A 22,409-nucleotide genomic window follows, 5' to 3' on the forward strand; every position below is an offset into this window, starting at 1 on the left:
TCGGAGGATCGATGGCCATGTTGAGCAGCTCGGGATACCAGACTCTTCGTGTCCAATCCGGAGCCACAAGAATGACTTGGGCCCGTTCGCGCCTGATCTTCTTCCGCACACTGGGCAGAAGTGGTATAGGCAGAAAGGCGAACAACAAACCGCAACTCCACTCGTGACGAAAAGCATCGCAGAGCGAGTGCCGCCTTGGAAATTCCATTACGCAGAATTGTTGACATTGCGTGTTCTCTTCGGTGGCAAATAGATCAAACCAAGGCTCTCCCCACTGTCAAAAGAGACCTTGCACCACCTCCGAGTGAATATGTCATTCGTGATCAATCATGCACCTGCGGCTGAGTTCGTCGGCCCTGGCGTTCAGTGAACCCGCCAGGTGTTGAACCACAAGTGATGTTCCAGCCATGTGCAGAGGCAGAGGGCCTCCTGACATAGGGTCCACGACCCTAACCCGCCCTGTTTGTTGCAGTACTACATGGCGTTTGTGTTGTCCGTGAACACCTGCACTACTCTTCCCCAGAAAGAGGGAAGGAATGCCTTGAGTGCAAGACAGATCACCCGGAGATCCAGAAGGTTGATATTGAGCCTGGACTCCGCCGGAGACCAGAGGCTTCTGATCTCCGCCTCTCCCATGTGGCCGCCCCATCCCAGAAGGGACGCGTGTGTCACCGCTGTGTTTTCTGGTTTGGGAAGGGAGAGGGATCTGCCATTGACCCAATCCTGGTTCGTGAGCCACCCCTGCAGTTGTCGCGCAGTGCCTTCCGAGATCTGAACACAATTGGACAGATTCCCCCGATGCTGCACCCACTGGATCTTCAGGTCCCACTGCAGAGCCCGCATATGCCACCTGGCATGATCGACCAGCAGGATGCAGGAGGCCCTGAGGCCCAGCAGAGTCAGGGTCAGTCTGAACGAAACCCGGGATAGAGGCTGAAAGATCGGAATCATAGCTCGAGTATCCCGGACTCGCTGTTTGGGAGGATAGACCAGAAACCGCGTCGTGTCCAGAACCGGTCCGATGAAAAGGAGCTTCTGAGAGGGAATCGGGTGTGACTTCGGCACAGTGATGGTGAACCCCAGCGAATGCAGTAGGTCGGCCGTAGTCTGGAGGTGGGAAACGACTGCCTGGGGCGAGCCTGTCTTCAACAACCAGTCGTGATGATAGGGGAAGACTGAAACCCCTGATCTGCGCAGATGAGCTGCGACCACCGCCATCACTTTCGTGAACACCCGAGGGGCGCTGGTAAGGCCAAAGGGTAGTACGGTGAACTGAAAATGCTCGTGGCCTACTGTGAACCTCAGGTAACGCTGGTGGGCCGGCAGGACGGGGATGTTAAAATAGGTGTCCTGCAAGTCCAACGCTAACATCCAGCCTTCCAGGTCAGAAGGGCAGACAAGACCTGAGCAAGCGTCAACATCTTGAACTTCTCCTTCCAGAGGAAGCAGTTGATGTTCCTGAGATCCAAGATAGGACGCAGGCCCTTGTCCTTCTAGGGAACCAGAAAGTAGTGGGAATAACAACCACGACCTACTTCTGGGACAGGAACGCGCTCGATGGCTCCCTTGGCCAAGAGAGCCGTAACTTCCTGCTGGAGAAGGGCCAGATGATCCTCCGACATGCGATGGTATTGCAGTGGCATGGCAGAAAGGGTAGCCTCGAAGGGGAGGGAGTAGCCCCTTGGGACTATCTGCAAAACTCACCTGTACGATGGGATGGTGCACCAGTGAGGGAGGTGATGGCGAATCCTGCCGCCCACTGACGTTTGATGGGCCTGAAATGTCGGACTAGGAAGGTTTGGAGGCTGCTGCAGAGGGGCAGTTGGTGGACTGGCCTGCCCGCTGGCCCCCGGAACTACGACGGTTGTTCCCACATCCCCAGGTGCGCGAAGGTTGGGTAACTTGCTGCGGCCTGTGGCTCTGGGCAGGACGTAGCGGGGCACCCCTTCCGTAGCCACAGAAGGGGCGAAAAGCGGACTGCGCAGGGCGGCTGGAGAGGCCAGAGGACTTTGCCGTAGCTCGTGAGTCCGTGAAACGCACTAAAGCGGTGTCCGCTTTGTCAGCGAAAAGGCGACGGCCATCAAAAGGCATGTCCATGAGGGTATTCTGGACATCCCCAGAAAAGCCAGTCGACCTCATCCAGGCGTAGCCTTGAAGAGCTACCGACGTAAAAATAGTCCTACCCAGAGAGTCGGCAGTTTCCAGCCCACAACAGATGGTAAACTTGGCCGCATCCCTCCCGGCGACAATAGCCTGGGAGAGCACTGCCCGGGCCTCTACCGGACACTGAGGCAGCACATAGGCAACCGAGTCCCACACAGAGTGGGAATAACGGCCCAATAGACATGCAGTGATTACCGACCGCAGTCCCAAGCTGGCGGAAGAGAAAATCTTCTTTCCAAGATGATCCAGCTTTCTGGATTCCCTTTCCGGTGGAGCGGTAGGGAATGTGCTTTTGGAAGTAGAGGCTTGGACCACCAAGCTCTCAGGGGTGGGTGTTGGGAAAGGAAAGTGGGGTCGCCCAGAGCCGCACGGTGGTGTCGGGCAATCATCCTATCCACGGGAGCCCCTGTGTTGGGCCTGGACCAGATGCCCAAAAGGACGTCAGTAAGTGCTTCGTTGAACAAAAGCAGAGGCTCCGAAGGGGTCACTGCTGGCTGAAGCACCTCTGTCAGGCGCTTAGTCCTGACTGCCACTGTAGGGAGTTCGAGGTTGAGAGCCTCGGCTGCCCTACGCAACACTACTGCGTATGACGCTCCCTCCTCCGTAGCCACGGTAGGAGGAGACAACATGCCAAGGTCAGGGGAGGTGTCTAGACCACTGGCATCCCCCAGTTCCTCTCTCCAGTCCTGCTCAGTTTCTAGCTGATCAGTCAGAGGGTCACCTGACCCCTCTGGGTGCCAATCTGGCCGAAAAGGGACCCCAGGAGTGAACAGGGGCACAAAAACCCCTCTCTGCGCCGGATCTGGTGTCCGGCTCAGGGTCCACATCAGGATGGAGGCCGGGGTCGACGCCAGCCGGGGGGCCGACCGGAGTCGAATACGGTAATGGTGCTGGAGGAAGCGGCGCCAGTGGAGGCGTAATCAGGTCAACCGGCGCCGATCCGGTTCCAGGCCTGGATCCACGGGGGGCCTGCGGCACCGGGGCCGGAGCCATCGCGGTGAAGGCCTAGGCCCCCCCAGCGAGTTCGCGGGGCCCGAAGGCGTGCCGGCGGGTTTGGGCAGCCCAAAGATGGCCTCATAGAACGTAGGAAGCTGGGTGGTAGTCGCTCCGGGTCACGGGAAGGGAGGGAAACACAGAGTCGACTCTTTGGGCGCCGCAAGCGGAGCCGCGGGAGGGGCACAACCCGCATCCCATGTGGGGTCGGCCGACCGACAAGGAGAAGTCAAAGAGCGACGATGCTTCTTCGACTTCTTGTTATGCTTCGACTTACCCGACCCCAAGTGCGAAGACTTCGACGACTTGGACGAATGGTAGTGGCTCTGCGACTGGTCCCTCAACCTCCCTCACGACCAGGACCTCGAACGGCGTGGAGCTGACTGCCGGTGCTCAAGCAGCTTTCGGGACCGATCCCGCAAAGCCTTCGGCGCCATCGACCGGCAGTCGGAGCATGACTTGGGGTCGTGGTCACGCTCCAGGCAAAAGAGGCACACGCGGTGCGGATCCATCACAGACATCAGTCGGTTACAGGAACCGTATGCCTTGAAGCCGGGCATCCCTCTTGCACCAGCAGTTGATGGACTCAAAAAAGAAGTCGACAAAAGTTGAGAAAAAAAGTCAGTCAAAAAGAGACTGGAGGTACCGCTCTCTTGGGATCTGCGCTGGCTGGCACAGAAAAAGGAAGAACTGATGTCAGCGCGCGAGGGCAGCGTCTAAGTAGCTACTGCGATGTCATCCCGTCGACACGACGCCAACGACAAACGCGGAGCTGACAAACGCCACCTTCCAACGCGCAGAGGTACTGCTGACGAAAAACTTTCTGAATCCAGTTTGACACCTCGGGGTAATTCTAAGGTAAGGAATCTATAACTAACGTGTTTCTTTCAGATTGTGACAGCTTAACTTGTCTTGCTATTCTAACTTGGCTGACCAACTGTTGTTTGCTGAAGTGGCTTCTTGAATCAAGGCTAGGTACTATTCACATGGCCCTGATTAAAAAAAAGTCCAGCAAAATACAGTAAACATCAACAAACTTGAGTTTGAGACAAATATTTATGAGCAGCTTTCCCTTGAAATGCAAACAAACATTTACTACTGTAAAAAGCAAATGTAAATGCCTGTGCAAGGCTGAAGGGAAACACTCCATATTTCATGTGAGCAAGAGAGAAGGGTCTTTGCTACAAGTAAAACATATTTTGTAAGGAGAAAAAACAACTTCTTACTGGGGCAGAGGCACATTCCCACATCATTTACTTGCTTACTTTACTTTTATAGTTTGTTGGGCTTATGAAAAACTATAAAATAAAGATTTTGTCAAAACTAGGCACATGAAATTCAACAATTTCAGTCATATTTTCTAAGTTTACAGTGAATTAAAAATGTATCAGTCAGGCCTGACAAACCAATTGAATGATGCCCAATACAAAAACAAGTCTTATAATTCTGCAAAAATAAAAAAAACAGAGTAAGAGTATCTGTATGTCTGGTACTTTCTGTTCTTCGCACATAGCCACTGATTTGACTGCCCTATTAAGAATCTCTTTTAAAGACAATAATGAAAGAGTGCAATTATAAGCATTTTGTTTTTAACACAGACCATTTTCCATGTCAGATACTATTTCAGTCCAAGGGGCCTTTGATGTGGAAGTATAGAAGAGTGTCCTTTTAATTCCACCCACGCACTGTAATGATGCATAAATGGCCCTAGCCTTTCCAAAGCATTAAGCCAATTGAAGTCAAACTGTTTGAAATGGCTTAGAATTTTGAGTTACCTGTGGTAACAATCCTTCTAGTGGATACGCTACCTGCAGATTCCTCACCTTTGAATATCCCAGATGCAAGAATGGATCTGGAAACCTTCTGTAATAGTTCTCCTGCACAAGTAGGCAGTGTTGACTGGCTCTCGATGTTAACATGGAGCCAAGAGGACATCAGCAGAGCCATAGAGCACCCAAACTGGTGCTATCACAACAGTTTTTTCTGTGACTTCAACGTGCATTTAAAAAGACTGAAACTTGTCATCATAATATAACGGATATCAATACTTTCTCCAGAAGAAGGGATGGTGGGAGGGTCAGTGACAACGCTTCTCCTTGTTTGTTAAGGTATCACATAGGGGTCGTCTTGCTGGTCAAAATTTGGACCAAGTGACCTCTAATGGATGCAAAGGGATGAAAGCCTGAGCACCAACCAGACAACTCTCAATTCCAGCAGACGGATATGATATTTCTGTTCTTCCAAAGACCAGAGGCACCTGATCTCTAGGTGCGCACCCCACCTTGAAGTGGAAAAAAAGGGAGCCAAATGAGTCTCCCTCGAATCAGGTTGTCCTGTCTTCATACCAGCTCAGCTTCACTGCTGTATCCCTGGAGATCACAATGGATTCAATATCCCTGGAGATCCCTGGAGATTACACTGGATTCAGTCAAGCTTCCTGGTTCCTAAGCTCTCACCGAAACATTTTTTGGATGTCTCAGAGCCTCTGTGGAGAAGGGAAGATCTGAAGCACAAGTAAGTTACTTGTGTAACGATATATCTGTAAGAGACATTAGTTAGTGATAGATTCCTTACCTTAGAATATCCCCAGGCGTCAGACTGGATCGGGAAAGTTTTTGTCAGCAGTACCCCTGCGCGTCGGTAGGCGTCGTCGTGCGGCTCCGTGTACGTCATTGGCATCGTAGTCGCTGAGATGACGTCGTCGGAGCTACTTAGACGTGCCCACGTGCGCTGACATCAGTTCTGTACACTTTCCGCACTGTGCCAACTCAAGGCCGACCTAGACTGCCCGTTAGGTGAGTCATGGTTATCCAATCTTGCTTCCATATTTTGGTGGCTTGTGGAACACATGAATTTTTATAGAGGAATACTTTTGATATGTGTTTCATTTGCATTTTCAGGTTGCCATTGTGTAGCTTTAGTCCTGATGAAGACCCGCATGACAATCTAGGATCGCTTTTATAGGGTTGAAACGTCGACATTACTGAGGCCCAGTTCAAGACCTTGTTTCATAACGAATTTAAGTCATCTTTGGAAACATTGTCATTGTCTATCCTTATACTGGCCTGTTTTACTATGTACATATATTTTTTCTAATCACTGTGTATATATCACGCACTAATTGTGTCACATATGTCACTATGTCACTTTTTCACGAATTCACTTTAATGCTTACACTCTTGGCAGCCTTCCTTTGCTAAAAAGAAGTATATGGGTGTTAATATAAATGATGCAATTTATATATAAAGAATATCTTATCACCCGACATATCTGACTCTACGCTAGTTTATGCGTTTCTGTTTGCTTTTCATGTGTTCTGTCTTAATATAATTTACTTTTTGTCAATTGATATATTTTGTTTTCTGTTAAAAGTTTTTGTAAAGCAAAGTAATTGTGTGGTCTTACCCGATAGAACCATTGTATTAGGAAGGTTTTGAGGCTGCGGTGGTAGGGGTGGCGGATGACTGATCTGCCCGCTAGCCCTGGGACCGACCCTGCTGTTATACAAATTGCTCTGCCCATGGAGGATGCGGGGTCAAGAGCATAATGGATGGTGAATCCCGCCGCATCGTTGCCCTCGGCAATTGCTTAAGAGAGCACCTTCCAAGCCTCCACTAGACACTGTGGCAGCACCTGCGCCACCATTTCCCACACAGAGTTGGAATAGAGGACCAAAAGGCCCTTGGAGAAGCAGAGCCCTGGACCACTAGACACTGGCGGTAGGTGCTGTGCGATGAAACTGGGGTTGCCTTGCAGCAAAGGCGCCCCTGTGTGACTTTTAAAGTGCGTTATTGAAGGGTAGTAGCAGCTCTGTAGAGGAGGCCGCTGCTGAAGCACTGCAGTGAGGAGATTTTCCCTGATAGGCACTGTAGGGAATTTGAGGTTAGGAGCCTCCCCAACGCCATATCACAGAATGAACCCACCACCTCCGTAGCTACGGAGGAGGGGGACAGTGTATCAGGGTGTGGAGATAATTCCAGCTTACTGGGATCCTCCATATTGTCAATATAGTGTAGATCATCCTCTCAGCGAGCTGTGAGAAGGTCCTCAGACTCCTCCTAGTATCCTCCTTTGGAATTGGAGGCAGGACAAGGTAGGCTCACTATAATCCGGCCCTCGAAGCAACGAGGCCGGTGCCGATGCCGGATCCGAAGGCGGCACCAAGGCCGGAGCCGATGCCGGATCTGAAGGCGGCTCTGAGGCCGGAGCCGAATCCGAAGGAGGCACCGAGGCCGGAGCCAACTGCCGCGCCGAGGCGTCCGGCATTGCTACGGCCGGAGCCAACGGCGGCGCCGCGCCGAGGCGTCCGACAGTGCCGGAGGGATCCGACGGCGGCACCAGAAGGACCCGACGGCAGCACCGGATGTACACTGAGCCGCACGACAACGCCTACCGACGCGCAGGGGTACTGCTGACGAAAACGTTCCGGATACAGTCTAACGCCTGGGGATATTCTAAGGTAAGCAATCTATCACTAACGTGTCTCTTTCAGATACTTGTCCTTCCGTATGAACCAATTTAGGAACCTGAGATTGAGAACCGGACAAAAACCACCGTTGTTCTTCGGAACTGGAAAGTACTGAATGTAGCACACCTGCCCAATTTTCTGCTCTGGCACAATTGCACAATCTCCACTGTGCCTTTCTGCAGCAGGACGGCCACTTACTGCCGCAGGATCTTTGAGACTGGTAGGATGAGAGGAAAGCTGGATCTCTTGAAGCTGGTAGGTACCTGGGGAGCAATGGATCTGTGGACAGCTGTAGAAGAGGAAAGCTTAGACCAGATCTCCATTAATGATCCCTTCAATAGAACTAGAAGCTTGCCATTTGTAGAACATTTAAAAGTGAAAAGTGTAGAAGTATGATATAGCTCTGTAGGCACTGGTAGTTCAAGAACATCTGCAGCCTTTCCAAGCACAAAATAAAATGAAACCATCTCAGACCTGGAGAAGTATCTATGTTAATGTCTGGGGAGGTACCCAGGCTGTTGGTTTACCAAAAAGCTAAAATAACAAAAGTAGGATTTAACGTCAACTCCCTGCTATTAGTCACCCGAGCCCATAACAGTATGAAGGGGTTGTCAAGGCGGTTGTTTAGAATGTGCCTATTGTTCTAGGAAACAAAAGGCTTTCCTTTTGGACCTGTGCGTTTTAACAGTGGCGCTTGGTCTGAGTGGACTAGAGGTTGAGAATCGGTTGGAGCAGATTGTGGCACAGAAGTCAATGTCAGAGTAAGCCTTGGAACTGCTGTATGAATGGATGTAGCCAATACCAGTTAACAAAGTTGTGTTGGTGAGATCAGTCCAATAGGAGACCCAAATTGGAGTGGCATTGGGAAAAATGTGCATGGCAGAGGGCACAGATGATAGAAGACTAGAAGGCCAAAAAACCTGTCCCATGAAGCCAGACAGTACAACAGAATGTAAGGCCGGACTCCTAAAAAAAGGGCATCATGGCTTGGATAAAGCCAGATGGATTAGCTCTCAGTGCTGGGCACTCTGGGGTATTTGCATACCGACTCAAGTAGAAGCAGAGGAGGAGGTAGTGATGGGGGTGGAGATGTTGCTGTATCCAGAACTGCCAGGGATGGTGTCTGAGAGATCTCCACCAAGTCTGGCTCCAGATTAGATGCAGCTTGTGGTGAATTAATTTACTTTTGAATCGGTGAGGGAAAGAAAGTGAACCCTTCTGCTTGTGATATTGTCTTTTTCTCTCATGAAGGCTTACTCGAGGAAGACTATCTTGAAAGAGAGTTAGACCTCGCTCGCTACCTCGACTGTGACCTCAATTAATTAATTTATTTGATAACGCCCACGAATCACCCCCTAAGGGGTATCTCAGCGCCCAGTCAGTAAAATAGGTTGAAACAGAGTTAAAAGAGAACCGTTTTTAGTGCTTTCCTAAATGTATTATAGTCAGGACAGGTTGTGACCTGAAATTGCAGTTTGTTCCAAAGGGTAGGAGCCAGATAGGAAAAAGTTCTTCCACCCCATCTAGATCACTGAATGCGGGGGACTGACAGTAGTTCCTTCTCACTGGAACGCAAGTTCCTAGCAGGGTAAGCTTATTTGAGCCTCTGACAAAGATACTCAGGATCCTTGCCCAGTTGGGCTTTATAGGTTAGGCAGCACATTTTGAATATTATCCTGTTCTTTACTGGCAGCCAGCAAGCCAGGCTCTTATGACCTTCTTCGGAGCGAGCCATGAAGAGTTTGAACTGACGCTCCTTGATGGCCTTACCGTGCATCTGTTGACAGAGGACGAACCTAGGTACCACAGACAGTCGTGTGGGTATGTGTTGTCAACAAGGCTTAAAGCCTGAACGTTTAGGTGGTGCCATTGTTCCTACTGTACCAAAAAATAAATATTTTTTAAGTCAAGATCAACTTTATTGCATAAAACTTGTACAAAAATACGTGATAAAATGTTTTTTTTTAAATTAAGTCGTTTTAAAATATTTATCTCAAAGTGACAAAGACATTAGCATTCGTTTGAAACCAACAATAGCACTCATAAGCCATATAATAAGTAATCACAAACTATGGTTTACAGCCAATTAAAAGCTTAGCAGCTCATAGCCACTTCTAATATTTAGCGCACTCTTAAGAAAATTTAGAGTTGCAAGGCACAGGTCTGTTGAAACGAATTTTCGTTGCAGTCAGATAAGACGTAATTCCTGACTGACGCAATACGGGTACTTGGAAGGCAACTCTTGGACTTGAATATAGAAGACAAAATAAGGAAAAGTGATGTGCTCTGTAATGAAACATTGTTACAATGGCAAGGTGGTAATACAATTTTCCATGGACATGGTGTAAGAAAAGCAAATTTAAAATGAATAAGATTTAGTCTAAAACATGCTAACAAGCGCTGAACTGTATTATCAATCCAGATCAAGTAAGGTTCGAAATTAGTGTCCGTTGATACATGGGCATACAACTCAACGGACTTCATTTTAAACACACTCGTTAATCTTTCGTCCCTACAAAACCCTTCATGGCGTGATTTCACTATGACCGTTGCATCGGCCTTAATGTATCTGGGATGTGTGAACAATATCAGTAAGGCCCAATTTCAGAACACTAGATTTAATATACGCCAACCACAGGATTATGTTAACATTTTGTAAGGCTAAGCTGTCAGAGATGCACCCTCTTACCAGCTCAGCCTCAGAATTCAGCCAGCATTTGTTCCACAAGAGTGAGGACATTTGTATCTGGTCCTCTATAAAAAGGATGCCCAGCTCTTCGTGGCAAATAAAATGTTCAGTGTTTTTTGGCACTGCCATCAATTCACGGGAAAAAACATTTTCAATACGCTGCAGTTAATCTGCATTTTTAAACCCCCACACACCAGTCTCATAGACAGTAGCCGAAATACATTTTGATTTAAACTAGGCAATCATCTCAGGTAGGGGTTTGTGATTTAAAGTCCTTGAAAATGTGCCCTCCATTTTAGAGTGGAACTAAAAGTAACAAAAAATGATTTGTCTTTTTAAGTGAGGGGCTCCCATTCTCATACACTTTGTTTTTGTGTGTAAAGGCCCCATTGTCATGGTATAAGATTTTGACTAACTTTTAAGTCCCGGCTTTCCATATACTCCATAAAGTATTATAGTAGCTTCTGGAGACCATTTGGTGTGTACGCAATCATTATAGCAACATCTACATAAAGAAGTATGGGGAGAGAGCGCTTACCTATCTTAGGCATGTCCGCCCTAGCCTGTGCAAGGTGTTCAGTTATGCCATTGATATATAGTAAGAACAGAAACAGGACTATGATGCAGCCCTGTCTTACTCTTCATAGGGACGATATTTGGGAGGTTAATTCCCCCTGAGGTCCATAGCATACTGCCACATTCAGATCGTAGTGTAGATGTTTTACTATAGTAAGGAGATCAGTTTCGACCTCCATATTCTGCATTAACTGCAAAGTTTGGCCCTATTGACCAAATCGAATGCACTTGAGATCTATAAAAGCCATATGGGTGCCCCCTTATTGCCATTACATATTTGCTAGTAATAAGGTGCAAGTATAAACATTGCTCTACAGTGCCTATGCCCGGAAATGTCTGGGGGTTAAGATCCTATTTTTATTAGCTCACATTTCAAGGCGGGCCCGTACTACCCTCCCTAAGATTTTTGCAGTAGCATCAATCAATCAGAGATATTGGCCTATAACAGGACGGGTCTGATTTATCTCCTTTTTAGGTCTCGCCTGGCTATCGCGTAAGCGATCGCTCAGCGAGACTTATGTATGGGCTTCAGAAAATGCTCCCAAAGGCTTCCCAGGCGGATCGGGTGGCGGTTATGCGCACAACCACGCGCATTCCATTTGCCACCAGCTAAATCCTGCGCGTGCGCCGCCTCACGCATTCAGAGAGATTTAGTAAGGGGCACAAGACCTTAGGAATGCGGTTTATGGCCAGTGCATGTGAGGCATTCAAGCGCGAAGCTGGCATCTGGCATCGGACTTGAAAGCAGCAGACTGCTTTCGCCAGCGCGCGCTCGGCCTCACTTCCTGCATCCCCTCTAAACAATTAACTTTCGTTATAACTCACACCCCATATGCTCGTTCCCTCCCACCCTTCCTTTGATGTCTGCTTTTCTTGTTGTTTACAAACCACGCCACACACTGCTGCACGCCACACACTGCTGCACGCCGCACACTGCTGCACGCCGCACACTAACGCACGCCACACACTAACGCACGCCACACACTGCTGCGCACACTGCTGCATTAAACACTGCTGCATTAAACACTGATGCACGCCTCACACTGCTGCAAGCCTCACACTGCTGCACGAAACACTGCTGCATGCCACACACTGCTGCATGCCACACACTGCCGCACGCCACACACTGCTGCACGCCTCACACTGCTGCACGCCTCACACTGCTGCACGCCTCACACTGCTGCACGCCTCACACTGCTGCACGCCTCACACTGCTGCACGCCTCACACTGCTGCACGCCGCACACTGCTGCACGCCGCACACTGCTACATGCCACACACTGCTACATGCCACACACTGCTGCATGCCACACACTGCTGCATGCCACACACTGCTGCATGCCGCTGCACGCCACACACTGCTGCATGCCGCTGCACGCCACACACTGCTGCACGCCACACACTGCTGCACGCCGCACACTGCTGCACGCCGCACACTGCTACACGAAACACTGCTGCACGCCACACACTGCTGCACACCGCACAATGCTACACGAAACACTGCTGCACGCCACACACTGCTGCACGCCACACACTGCTGCATTACTCACTGCTGCATGCTGCACAACACTGCTGCACGCAGCACACTGCTGCACGCAACACACTGCTGCATGCCACTGCACGCCACAGTGCTGCATGCCTCACACTGCTACACGAAACACTGCTGCATGCCACACACTGCTGCACGCCACACACTGCTGCACGCCTCACACTGCTGCACGCCTCACACCGCACACTGCTGCACGCCGCACACTGCTGCACACCGCACACTGCTGCACTCCACACAGTGCTTTTATGCGAGATATGCTACTGACATTGTAAATGACAATGCCTTTTATTTGTTTTAAAACCAAAACATAAATAAAAGGCATTGTAGTTTTACAATGCCAATAGCTCAAACTCTTATAAATGGGAGACCTATTGCATTGCAAATGCTTGTTTGAAAATAGGAACTAAGGTGACCGAGCGTCACACTCAGGTATGTGGCCTTCTACTATGCACCTTAAAACATTCGTTCAGACCGGACCCTAGAGGTATATGTTTGATTTAAAGACATCAACTGCCACCCCAGCAGATTCAGGGGATTTGCCTGGGGTTGAGCGGTTTATCGCCAAGACTACCTCACCCAATTCGATAGGCTTGAGCGACTTTCGGTTCAACGGGCCCGGGTAGGTCAATAGTATGGAATCTCCCTTCCTGATTATGCTGAAAAGCTCCTGTAAAGTAGGATACCCACTTAACTTCGGGAAACAGAGCTTCAACCTTGGGGGTGTCGGAATATGAAAGAAAAGGGTGATTTACTAACGCCCAGAATTTCGTGCTGTCCCCTTAAGGAGGCAGCGGCTGTCAAGCCTTCTCAAGCTTTTGTTCTAATTTCCTTTTTCCGAGCCTCCACAATGTTCTTATATTCCCCTCTCGCTCTACAAACAGCCATAGTGCATCGTGTGGTCGATTTTAAAGCAAGCTTTAAATGCTTGCGGGCAGAAGTGCATGTAGTATTAAACCAACGATGTAAAAGAGCCTCTTTTATTGGTCTATTGACCTTCTTGCCCTCAGATATTGCCCCACATAAAAGATTACATTTTCTCAATACGGTTGGAGAAGGATTTTCTGTCAAACAAGCCATTATGGATTCCAGGTTCACCTGAACTACTTTTTGTGTAAAGCACATTGGGTCGTTTTTTTCCCACCTGACCCTCATTCCTTTATTTTCAGGTTGCGCATTCAAGACCTCTTGTATATACTTTATTATATACTTATACGTGTATGTACTTTGTGGGCTGTGGAGATCAGACCTAGGACTTGTCTGCTTCCGCTTAGGGACTTTTTTTTTCTGTTCAACTGCCTCTATTTAACTGTCTTGATAGAAAACGACCAGCAGAGGTCAGTAAAATACCAGAATTGCTTTCTGCTGAGGGACTTTCTTTTTTTAATCTTTCTGGCAACTGCCTCTATTTAACTTTTTGATAAAAAACGACCAGCAGAGGTCAGTAGAATACTAGAATCACTTTAGCATTCTCTATATTCCAGTCCATAGAAATTGTCTTCCATGAGCTCCCGTAGACAATAATATTTTTTTCAAATCTTGTATTTTCAGTGATATGACCACCGAAGGCCCTGATTTTATATTAAAAACAGAACTTTGGACTATACCAATTTGCGCAGAAAGGCAATATTTCTCTCTATGTGTTCCCATACCTGGCATGTCACGCAGTTTGGTGCTTACTTTCCCTCCATGTTAAAGAACAGTAGATGTTTCAGCACCAAGGCTAATGTGCTGCATAGCTAAATACATATAAGGTCCCAAAGGCGAGACCGATTGCATTGCGTTAAAATCCTGTTAATCCCTTTGTCTCCAGAGATTTTCCTGGAAATTAAATCTAGGGAGAAACATACAGGGTTGTGATCACTAAGACAGTTAGAAATAGTTTTAGGTTCAGAAACAAGGGGAACAGCTTATGCTGGATTTAGTATTTAAAAAATATTATCATATATATTTTGTATATGATTTATGCTTTTATGACAAATATGCCAAAGAAAGTTAATCATGATTTGACAAAATATTTGTGTGTGTTAGAGAATCTCCTCATAAGGAGAGTCAAGCTCTAAACCACGTCAAATGGTACGGAAAAACAGAACTGATATAGCGCCGATCCTGGTGCTATAGGGCTCCGCTGACATAATCGTGGCTCCACATCTGATGTCAAGATGGAGTCACCACCACCTACTGTTCCTGGAGAACTGTTAAAGACGTTTTTAAGATAAATTATTGTGCCTGGAATATATAAAGGTGGAAATCTGCAGTAAAAGCATCCATCAGAATAACTCCTTTCTAGGTCTATGCCTAATGGTTTCTTCTTGTACGTCAGACAAAGGCTGCTTCTTTTGCCAACACTCATTTTTTGGCTTTCTTAGAACTGACTATAAGAAAATATGTTTTTGCACTAGTGCTTAACCTATTTAATTAACTGCTGAAATACCATAGGAGTATGGTATCTTAATGGCATATCATCAGTGTCATTATTCAAGAACCCGCAGCCCCCCAGTTTTCACCAAAACCCCATTTTCTTTAATTCATATCTGACAGAAATACATCAAATACTAGGGGGGCAAAAGCCATCTTGACTGTTCCCCTCCCCCAGCCCCCTTGTAAAGATAGGCATTTTTGTAGTATGTCATGTCTGTTTTTGGTATCAAAAGTGACTCCATCCATTTATAATATTGATATAATATACATAATTTCCTCTGCGACTCCAATTTATTTTCAAGAAGTGAAGTGTCCTATCTGATGTACAAAGACTGAATTCACATCTATGAAGGCTCTATATAGAGGGGACTGTCCCTTTCTTGGGCTTTGGCAATCCAGTTTCCAAACAAAAAATATTTTAAACGTGACTGGCCCCCTATGGAATGATTTAAACATGGAGAATTGTCACCTAGGGGAAATCCCAGAAGTACATTTTGTGAAGCTGGAGTTCTAATATAAAGCTGCAGCTATCCTATGTTTGGGATTCCTTTTTAGCACAATAAAAGTCAGAAAAATAAAACCGACTCAAGTAGATTTCTGGCCTTTCTAACCTAGCTTTCGGAATCTTGCCCTACCTTGTTAACTTATATGAGTCAATGCCACTAAGAATTTTTGGATGCATGGTTGTGAGAGGGAGTTAACTGGCTGGTGAAATGTTCAGCCAGTCCATGGCACTTGTCCATACTCTTGAAAGAAAGTGCAGACAGAGAAAGGTGCACATTTGGGACTTTTCCAATTAAAGTTTAACTTGTCAAAATAATTTGAGGAAAAAAAAGGTCCACACTTCTTTTTTTTTTTTTTAAGAAAGGGCATGTACTAACTTAATCCCATATCAACATTTAACTATTTTTGTTTTATGTTCATTTACTGATTCAGTATGAACATGGTCACTTCTCTGCCCCCATACAGCCATTGTCACCCATGTATACACACAATAAATCAGAGGTTGTCATTCCAGTTTTCATAAGACTTTAATTTTATTGAACATACAAAATACATCACATACACATTATTACAAATACTTTACAATAAAAAAGAAATTTCTAAAAAATGTATTTGTCAGTTTTCTTGGAATTATTAAGTATAGTGTACAGTGAGGGAAAAGTACAGTATGTGCAATTGTGAAGGTCATTCTCCAAGTACAAATATATTACTCATGGAATCACTTCATAAAGCAAGTTACAGTATCCTGATAAACATGTACACAATGAACTAACCAGTCAGAGTTAACATGCAGATTGCTAAATTAAGGTGAAGCATAAAATAAAGAGAGTTCATGTCCACAGGCAGACCTGATACAAATTGCTCAAGTGCTTAGCTTATATACAGGAAATTCTCTCTTGGTTCTAAAAGCATATTACCCGTACTTTTGCTACATAATAAAAAATCCAAGAGCCCAAAAACTACACGTCGAATGGATGGCTTACTACATTGATAACATTTAGAAGGTAATAATCTAGCTAGTAGTAGGTTAATCTTTAGATACCAAAAGTGTTCCTTGAATTGTAATGGAAGTCTGGATCCAAGTGTTTAATACAAGAGATATTTTGTGCAGTAGAGGTTGAATCATGAACATTGTGGCAAATGCTAGTAAATGTCTTGAACATACACACATTTATATTTAAATTTGAGATGCATGTTACAAGAAGAGTATTGTGAACAGAACAAGGGCTGGTATAAAAAAACACTTTTATATCTAAGTGTCACGATAAGTGTTAAATACACTTTACAGGGCACTATATCTACATTGTGGTAAAGGAGGGAGTCGGATATACTTAGCAATGGGTTAAATAGAAAAGCTGATTGAACAAAATAATCCAGTTATATATAAATATTCCAATAGCACTGACTGTTTAAACATCTTAAGCGTTTTAAATGATTATGTCAGAGGCACATAATTGTGACAGTTTTTGCTAAATGTTAAAAAAGCATAGCATTTTCAGATGAAGCGTTCATTTTGTATGCCTTTTTTATCCAAAAAGTTAAACGACTTAAGAACAGCAGTTATGGATGATTGTGGCAGTGTAGAATTTTAGTACTGTATACTATGTTCAACTAATGAGCATCTCCTTCATTTTCAGTGCGTTCTATCAATTTTTGCTTGGAGGTTGCCGGATCCAACAATTCCTGTCAACTCTTGGCAACTTCAGTTATTAAACAGATTGCCTACACCAAGGTAGTTATTCTCCATTTGCTAACTAATGTAGAGAGGAACATAGGCAGCATTTTAAATATCTGTGAGCTTGTTCTGTTCTTAGCTTTTAAATCTGGTAACATTTTGTATTTCCCAAGTTTAGGAAATACAGTGCATCTCATTTCACCTGACCTCAGTAAAACTTAAATTTCGATTACGTGCATCGTGAAGTGAAACAAATAAAACTATGACACCTCAAGACCTCTGCTCTGCTCTCATATCAGGGGTTGTACCTATAGAACACAAACAAACATGTAACAGGACTCGCTTTCCAAATATTACCTGAAGAACAGCCAGATTTTGCTTAGAACACTCATATAATCCACCTTACAGCCTTTCACACATGAAGTTGTGTGTGCAAAAAAGATGTTTTCGAAGCAAGTGCGACAAACCAGTACACCTTTCAAGCAGTTTACATAAACCTGAGTCAAGCAGAAGGTACAGTTACAATTACAATAAAACATGCATCTAAAAAACACACTTTGAGACAAATTTCTCTGGCAGTAAAAGTGGTACTGATGCACATAATGCTCTGAGATAACTTTCAGCAGCTAAAAAGCTTCTGTTTCTCCGTGAATATCACATATCCACTCGTCACCTGCCTGTAGTTTCAACTCCAGGAAAGAAATCCTGAGCTTGAATGACTGGTGTGAGCAATCATGGCAAATTCTATGACCCTTAGCACAGTGGTGTTCAGTAATTCTTTTAATTTTTTTTTTAGTTAAGACAAATTAATGGACCTGAAATACTCTTAATTATACTCTGCCACAAAGGGAATTGTTAAGAGTAATGTTTATGCCTGGATTTTTGAAGAGTGAGTAAACAATACAATTTAGAACATATTAACCCAAATAAAGCCTTTAGAACTTTCTGGTAGGCAATAATGTGCAGATTTATATATCCAGTTGCATTTTACAATGCTCAAAAATGTAATCACATATAGATGAATTCAAGAGCAGATTAAGAATATTAATGTGAATGCTGTATTTAAAGGAATGTTCCCTAATGCACTAGAAAAGGCAACGGATATAACAAAATAAATGGTGGGGTATTTCTCTATTGTTTCTAAAAGATTAAGGCATATAGTTACGCAATCTCCGAAATTACCCATTTTCAAGTTAGATATAGTTGAACAGCTAGCATTAATACTTAACATGTTCAAGAGGGAGTTAATCTAAAAAGCACCCACTTATAATATTTTTAGAAGATAGCAGAAGTGCTTCATATACAAATGTTGGCATCTTGAATTTCTAGGACATAACGTTATGAGATGTTAATTTTAATTCAATTAATTGATTACTGAAAAAGTCCAGGTCTCCTATCAGTACTGCATCAACCAGAGCTTTGCAGCTGGTTATGCCAAGACTTCTCTATCGTGTCCGATTGGTAGACTATGTCTTCCAAAAGGATATAAGATGTTAAAGAAAAGAGGATATTGCCAACACACCAGCTATATTATCAAACAATACACTCACAAAAATTAACAACCAATCAAAATGTTCATAATGCAATAACAAAAGGCCACGTTGGGCCAGTCATGCCATTACCCGATTTAGCTGGCATACACACTGGCTTTTAAGAAAAGATGCACATGACGAGTTATAAGGATGAAAAATCAAACAAACAGACCGTTTCTTTTAGCGTATATAAATCACGTGTCCTTCACAAGATGACTGTTATTAACTATAAACTTAAAATCAATACTTCAAATAAAACTAACATAAAAATTACTACGCCATTGCAGCTACCCATATCTGAACTGTATATTCTATGTCTTCATGTTATAAAAGGATATGTATTTTTCTATGTTAATGAATTTTATTTTTAGAAACCGTTCCCATACAATATAACCCACTTAAAAACACCTATGAATAAAATACTTCAACAGGATTGAGAAATAGTAGAAAAATATTTCTCTCAAATATTCAAATAGCGAAATGGAGAGGCTTTTTTCAAGACAATAAATGTTGTGCTGCATACTACATATATTATACTGTTCCATTCCTACAAAAACTGCACTAGGCTTTAAGATTTCCTTAATTTTCCTTTTTCCTACTCCTTACATTTAGCACAAAATATATTTTACGCGCATGAAGAATAAAACACTCTATATAATTTCTGACCTTACTAACCTTTAACTTTCACTGAAGGAGCCAGAGGAAAATGTGTGATTAGCAAGTAAAGCTTGCAAGTGTCCACTTTTTTGTACTCTGCCTTTAGATTATGTTCTGGCTACTCTCATTTTGTATGGATCCTGCCACACAAATTAGAACCTTCAGTGCTCTAAAGGATATTTTTCTGGAATATAGTTATTTAGCCATATGAGACTTAAAGCAGTACTGTGGCATTTATCTAAAATGTTTATCTCTATTAAGAAGTAATTTCAAGTGAAACGTTTATACTAACCAAAATATTAGGAACAATTTTATAATGAACAGTAAAGCTACTTTTCATTAGAATAACAGGTCAATTTAATGATAAAAATAATCTTTGTAGGTGATGCAGTTTCAAACCGAATCCTTTCACCATGCATTTTTAGGCACAGAAACTATAAGGGTTTCTGGCCACAAACAATAATTATTGATGCATAATCAAACAACAGTTCTAAGCATCTTGATACGATCAATAAATCTGCAATTCGTGACTGAGTCCCCAAAAAACAAAAATCATATTTGTTTGTAGGTATTAGTTTTCCTTGGTGGGCGTTATCATGGTGCATCAAAATGTAAATAAAATATCAAATTAAATATGGCTTCTGCCACAATTACTTTTGAGATTTTTTCATCATTTATTTTACTACATCACTTATTTTTTGCTTAACTCTCTCAATTTACTTGCCATCTATTTTACCCAGTGCTACCTTTACTGAAAATACACTCAAGATAATTTTTATTCTATCAGCAGGTATAATGGCACATGTCTGTGGGTTTCTCTACAGTTATTTTCTTAATTGTCTTTAGTCAGGCAGCTAGTTCTTATGTTTAGTACTCGCACATTACTTTGGTACTTCAGCACATTAAAGAGATGTATATTTATTTCAAAATTCATGCTTGTTGTTCTGTAGTACTAATGTTTTAACTTATTCCAGGTTGAGCATGAGAAATGGCTTTCATTTCTCATAATTTTGACTTTTTGTAATTACTTTCTTAGTTAAGACTGCCATCCTTTGCGTGACATTCCCCTTGAAAAAGGAAGTTGCCCCATAGGAGGAAAGGAAGTGCTGTTTTATAAAGGCAAAAAGGTGCAAGTAAAAGATTGCATTTCGTTTCACTTTCCATAAACAGGAAAATGCATTATTTCTCTGTGCACATTTGCTAATATAATCAGTCTCAAGACCTCCAGTTTCCAGGACTAAAGTTTGTTCACAAAATCAGAAACAGTCGAAGCAAGAGAATGGTTGCAAAAATGTTAAAACAAAGATTGATACGTAGAGTTTTCAATTTCAAATTGAAAAAGTTAAACGGTAAAGAACAAAATGTTATTATTGTAAAAACAAGTATGTCCCTTTTTAGAATGCATCAGTGGTCTTTTAAAACCGGGTCAAATTGTGTCCTGGTACCAAAACATTTTTGGTTGATTGTGTTACATGCTCTGAAAAAAATAAGAATTTAAGATTCAAGTTAATTTAGGAAGCCTTATTTACCTACTCTACCTACCTAAAACGCAACTAGAATTACCGCAATCAGGGGCAACAACGTCCTTCAAAATCAACTCGATTACTTCCTTTTTGCATTTGTACACTCTAATGAATGCCAGCTTTTTAAATACCTGCTTCCATAAAGCCCTACTACAGTAAAACAAGTTATTTTGTACACACCATAGGTATTGTGAATAGTCTTCTGAAACTCCAATTCCCTAGTTTCAAATTTGTTAAAATTATAACTTTATATGACTAACTACCTGCAGAGCATGAATAGGGATGGAAACATATTACAGATTGTTATAAAGATCTATAGACTAAGAACAATTAATATATTTTTAACAGGATTTGCTAAAGACTGGCAAGTTGAAATCAGTGTTGCAATACACATCACATATTAAAGTTCCAAAATGCGAGCATGATATTACTGACCATGAACATCTATGTAAACATTGAGAAATACCACATACTATGGTAAATATGTTTGCAGTTTATACCTAGTGAGGAAAGAGTTGACATTCTAACAACAGTATGGAAGAATCACACAATTCAAGCATACAATAAATGTCAAAGAACTACATCCTTGCTGAAGTATGAGGCACTCTCAAATTATTCAGTCCAGTGGTGACTGGTCTGTTCAGGGTGTTCAACTATTCTCCACTTAATTCTTTGTAGCACTGCTTTGACAGCAACTGGAAGTACAACATGAAGTAAGAATATTGATTCCAAAACTATTCCACAGAATGTAAGTTCCATTCTAGCGCTTGATGACCACTTGTTCGTAAGCACTAGCCCCGACTCTGAAACAAGAGTTATAAACAATTAAATCAGTGTGCCTTGAAAATGACAACGATGAAATAACATACTTGTACACAGGAAACTGTTTTTGTTAGGGATACCCTAAATGTAAAAAAGTATATCACTTGAATGTATTGTAGTCTTTTCATGAACGAGTCTATTTTGCTTTATACATTTTTCTTACGTGTAAATTTTGTAATGTAAGTGCAGTTCTTGCTCATCACATTCCTTATTTTCTGAAAGTTTAGGCACAAGTTCTAAAGACAGGCAACCCCGTACAACCTATTTATATTTTTTGTCCCTCCATTCATGTGCAGCATAACAAATGTTACTTACCCAGTAAGGTAGTGCTGTAGATTCACATGCACCACTTAGTGTTGGGCTTGGAAGTGTGCAAATTATTTTTCTTCGAAAACGTCTTTAGAGTGATGAGGAACAGTGACTTCTCCAGTGACTGATAATACGCATGGGCATCAGCTTCATTGTTAGATTGTTTTCCGCAGGGCAGGTGAGGATGCAGAAGGAGCATACAAATAAAAGATAGATAACCATGCAAAAGGAGAAGGAGAAAGATCCATCTGCAACGACTAGCAGCTTCCGGGGAGCAGGGTGGGCCCATGTGAAACTACAGCACTACATGCTACAAACAGATGCTTACGGGGTAAAACATTCTGTTTGGGGCATGTGTAGTTGTAGATAAACATCCTCTGCACAGACTCTAAAGCAGCACTCCCCTAAGCGGGGGCAAGCCAGAGGATGTTGTAGAGGACTGAAAAAGAGTTCAGAGCACAGCTTGGCCAACCTTTGCTTGTTGGCCTGCAAAGACGTCCACACAGTAGTGGCTGATGAAGGTGTGCAGAAG

At 43.6% G+C, this 22,409-nt stretch overlaps 1 protein-coding gene across 1 annotated transcript in view; it reads right to left on the bottom strand.

The window, feature by feature from the left end:
- Positions 1–15,867: 15,867 nt before the first annotated feature.
- Positions 15,868–22,409, bottom strand: part of EEIG2 (EEIG family member 2) — a 571,287-nt gene continuing 564,745 nt past the window's right edge. The window contains exon 11 of the mRNA XM_085602240.1: positions 15,868–21,549. Within this exon, the coding sequence (XP_085458366.1) occupies positions 21,507–21,549 (43 nt within the window). The 3' untranslated portion in view covers positions 15,868–21,506. The remainder of the gene's footprint in view (positions 21,550–22,409) is intronic.

Source organism: Triturus cristatus, chromosome 4_2 (genome assembly GCF_964204655.1).
Source record: "Triturus cristatus chromosome 4_2, aTriCri1.1, whole genome shotgun sequence".
NCBI lineage: Eukaryota > Metazoa > Chordata > Amphibia > Caudata > Salamandridae > Triturus > Triturus cristatus.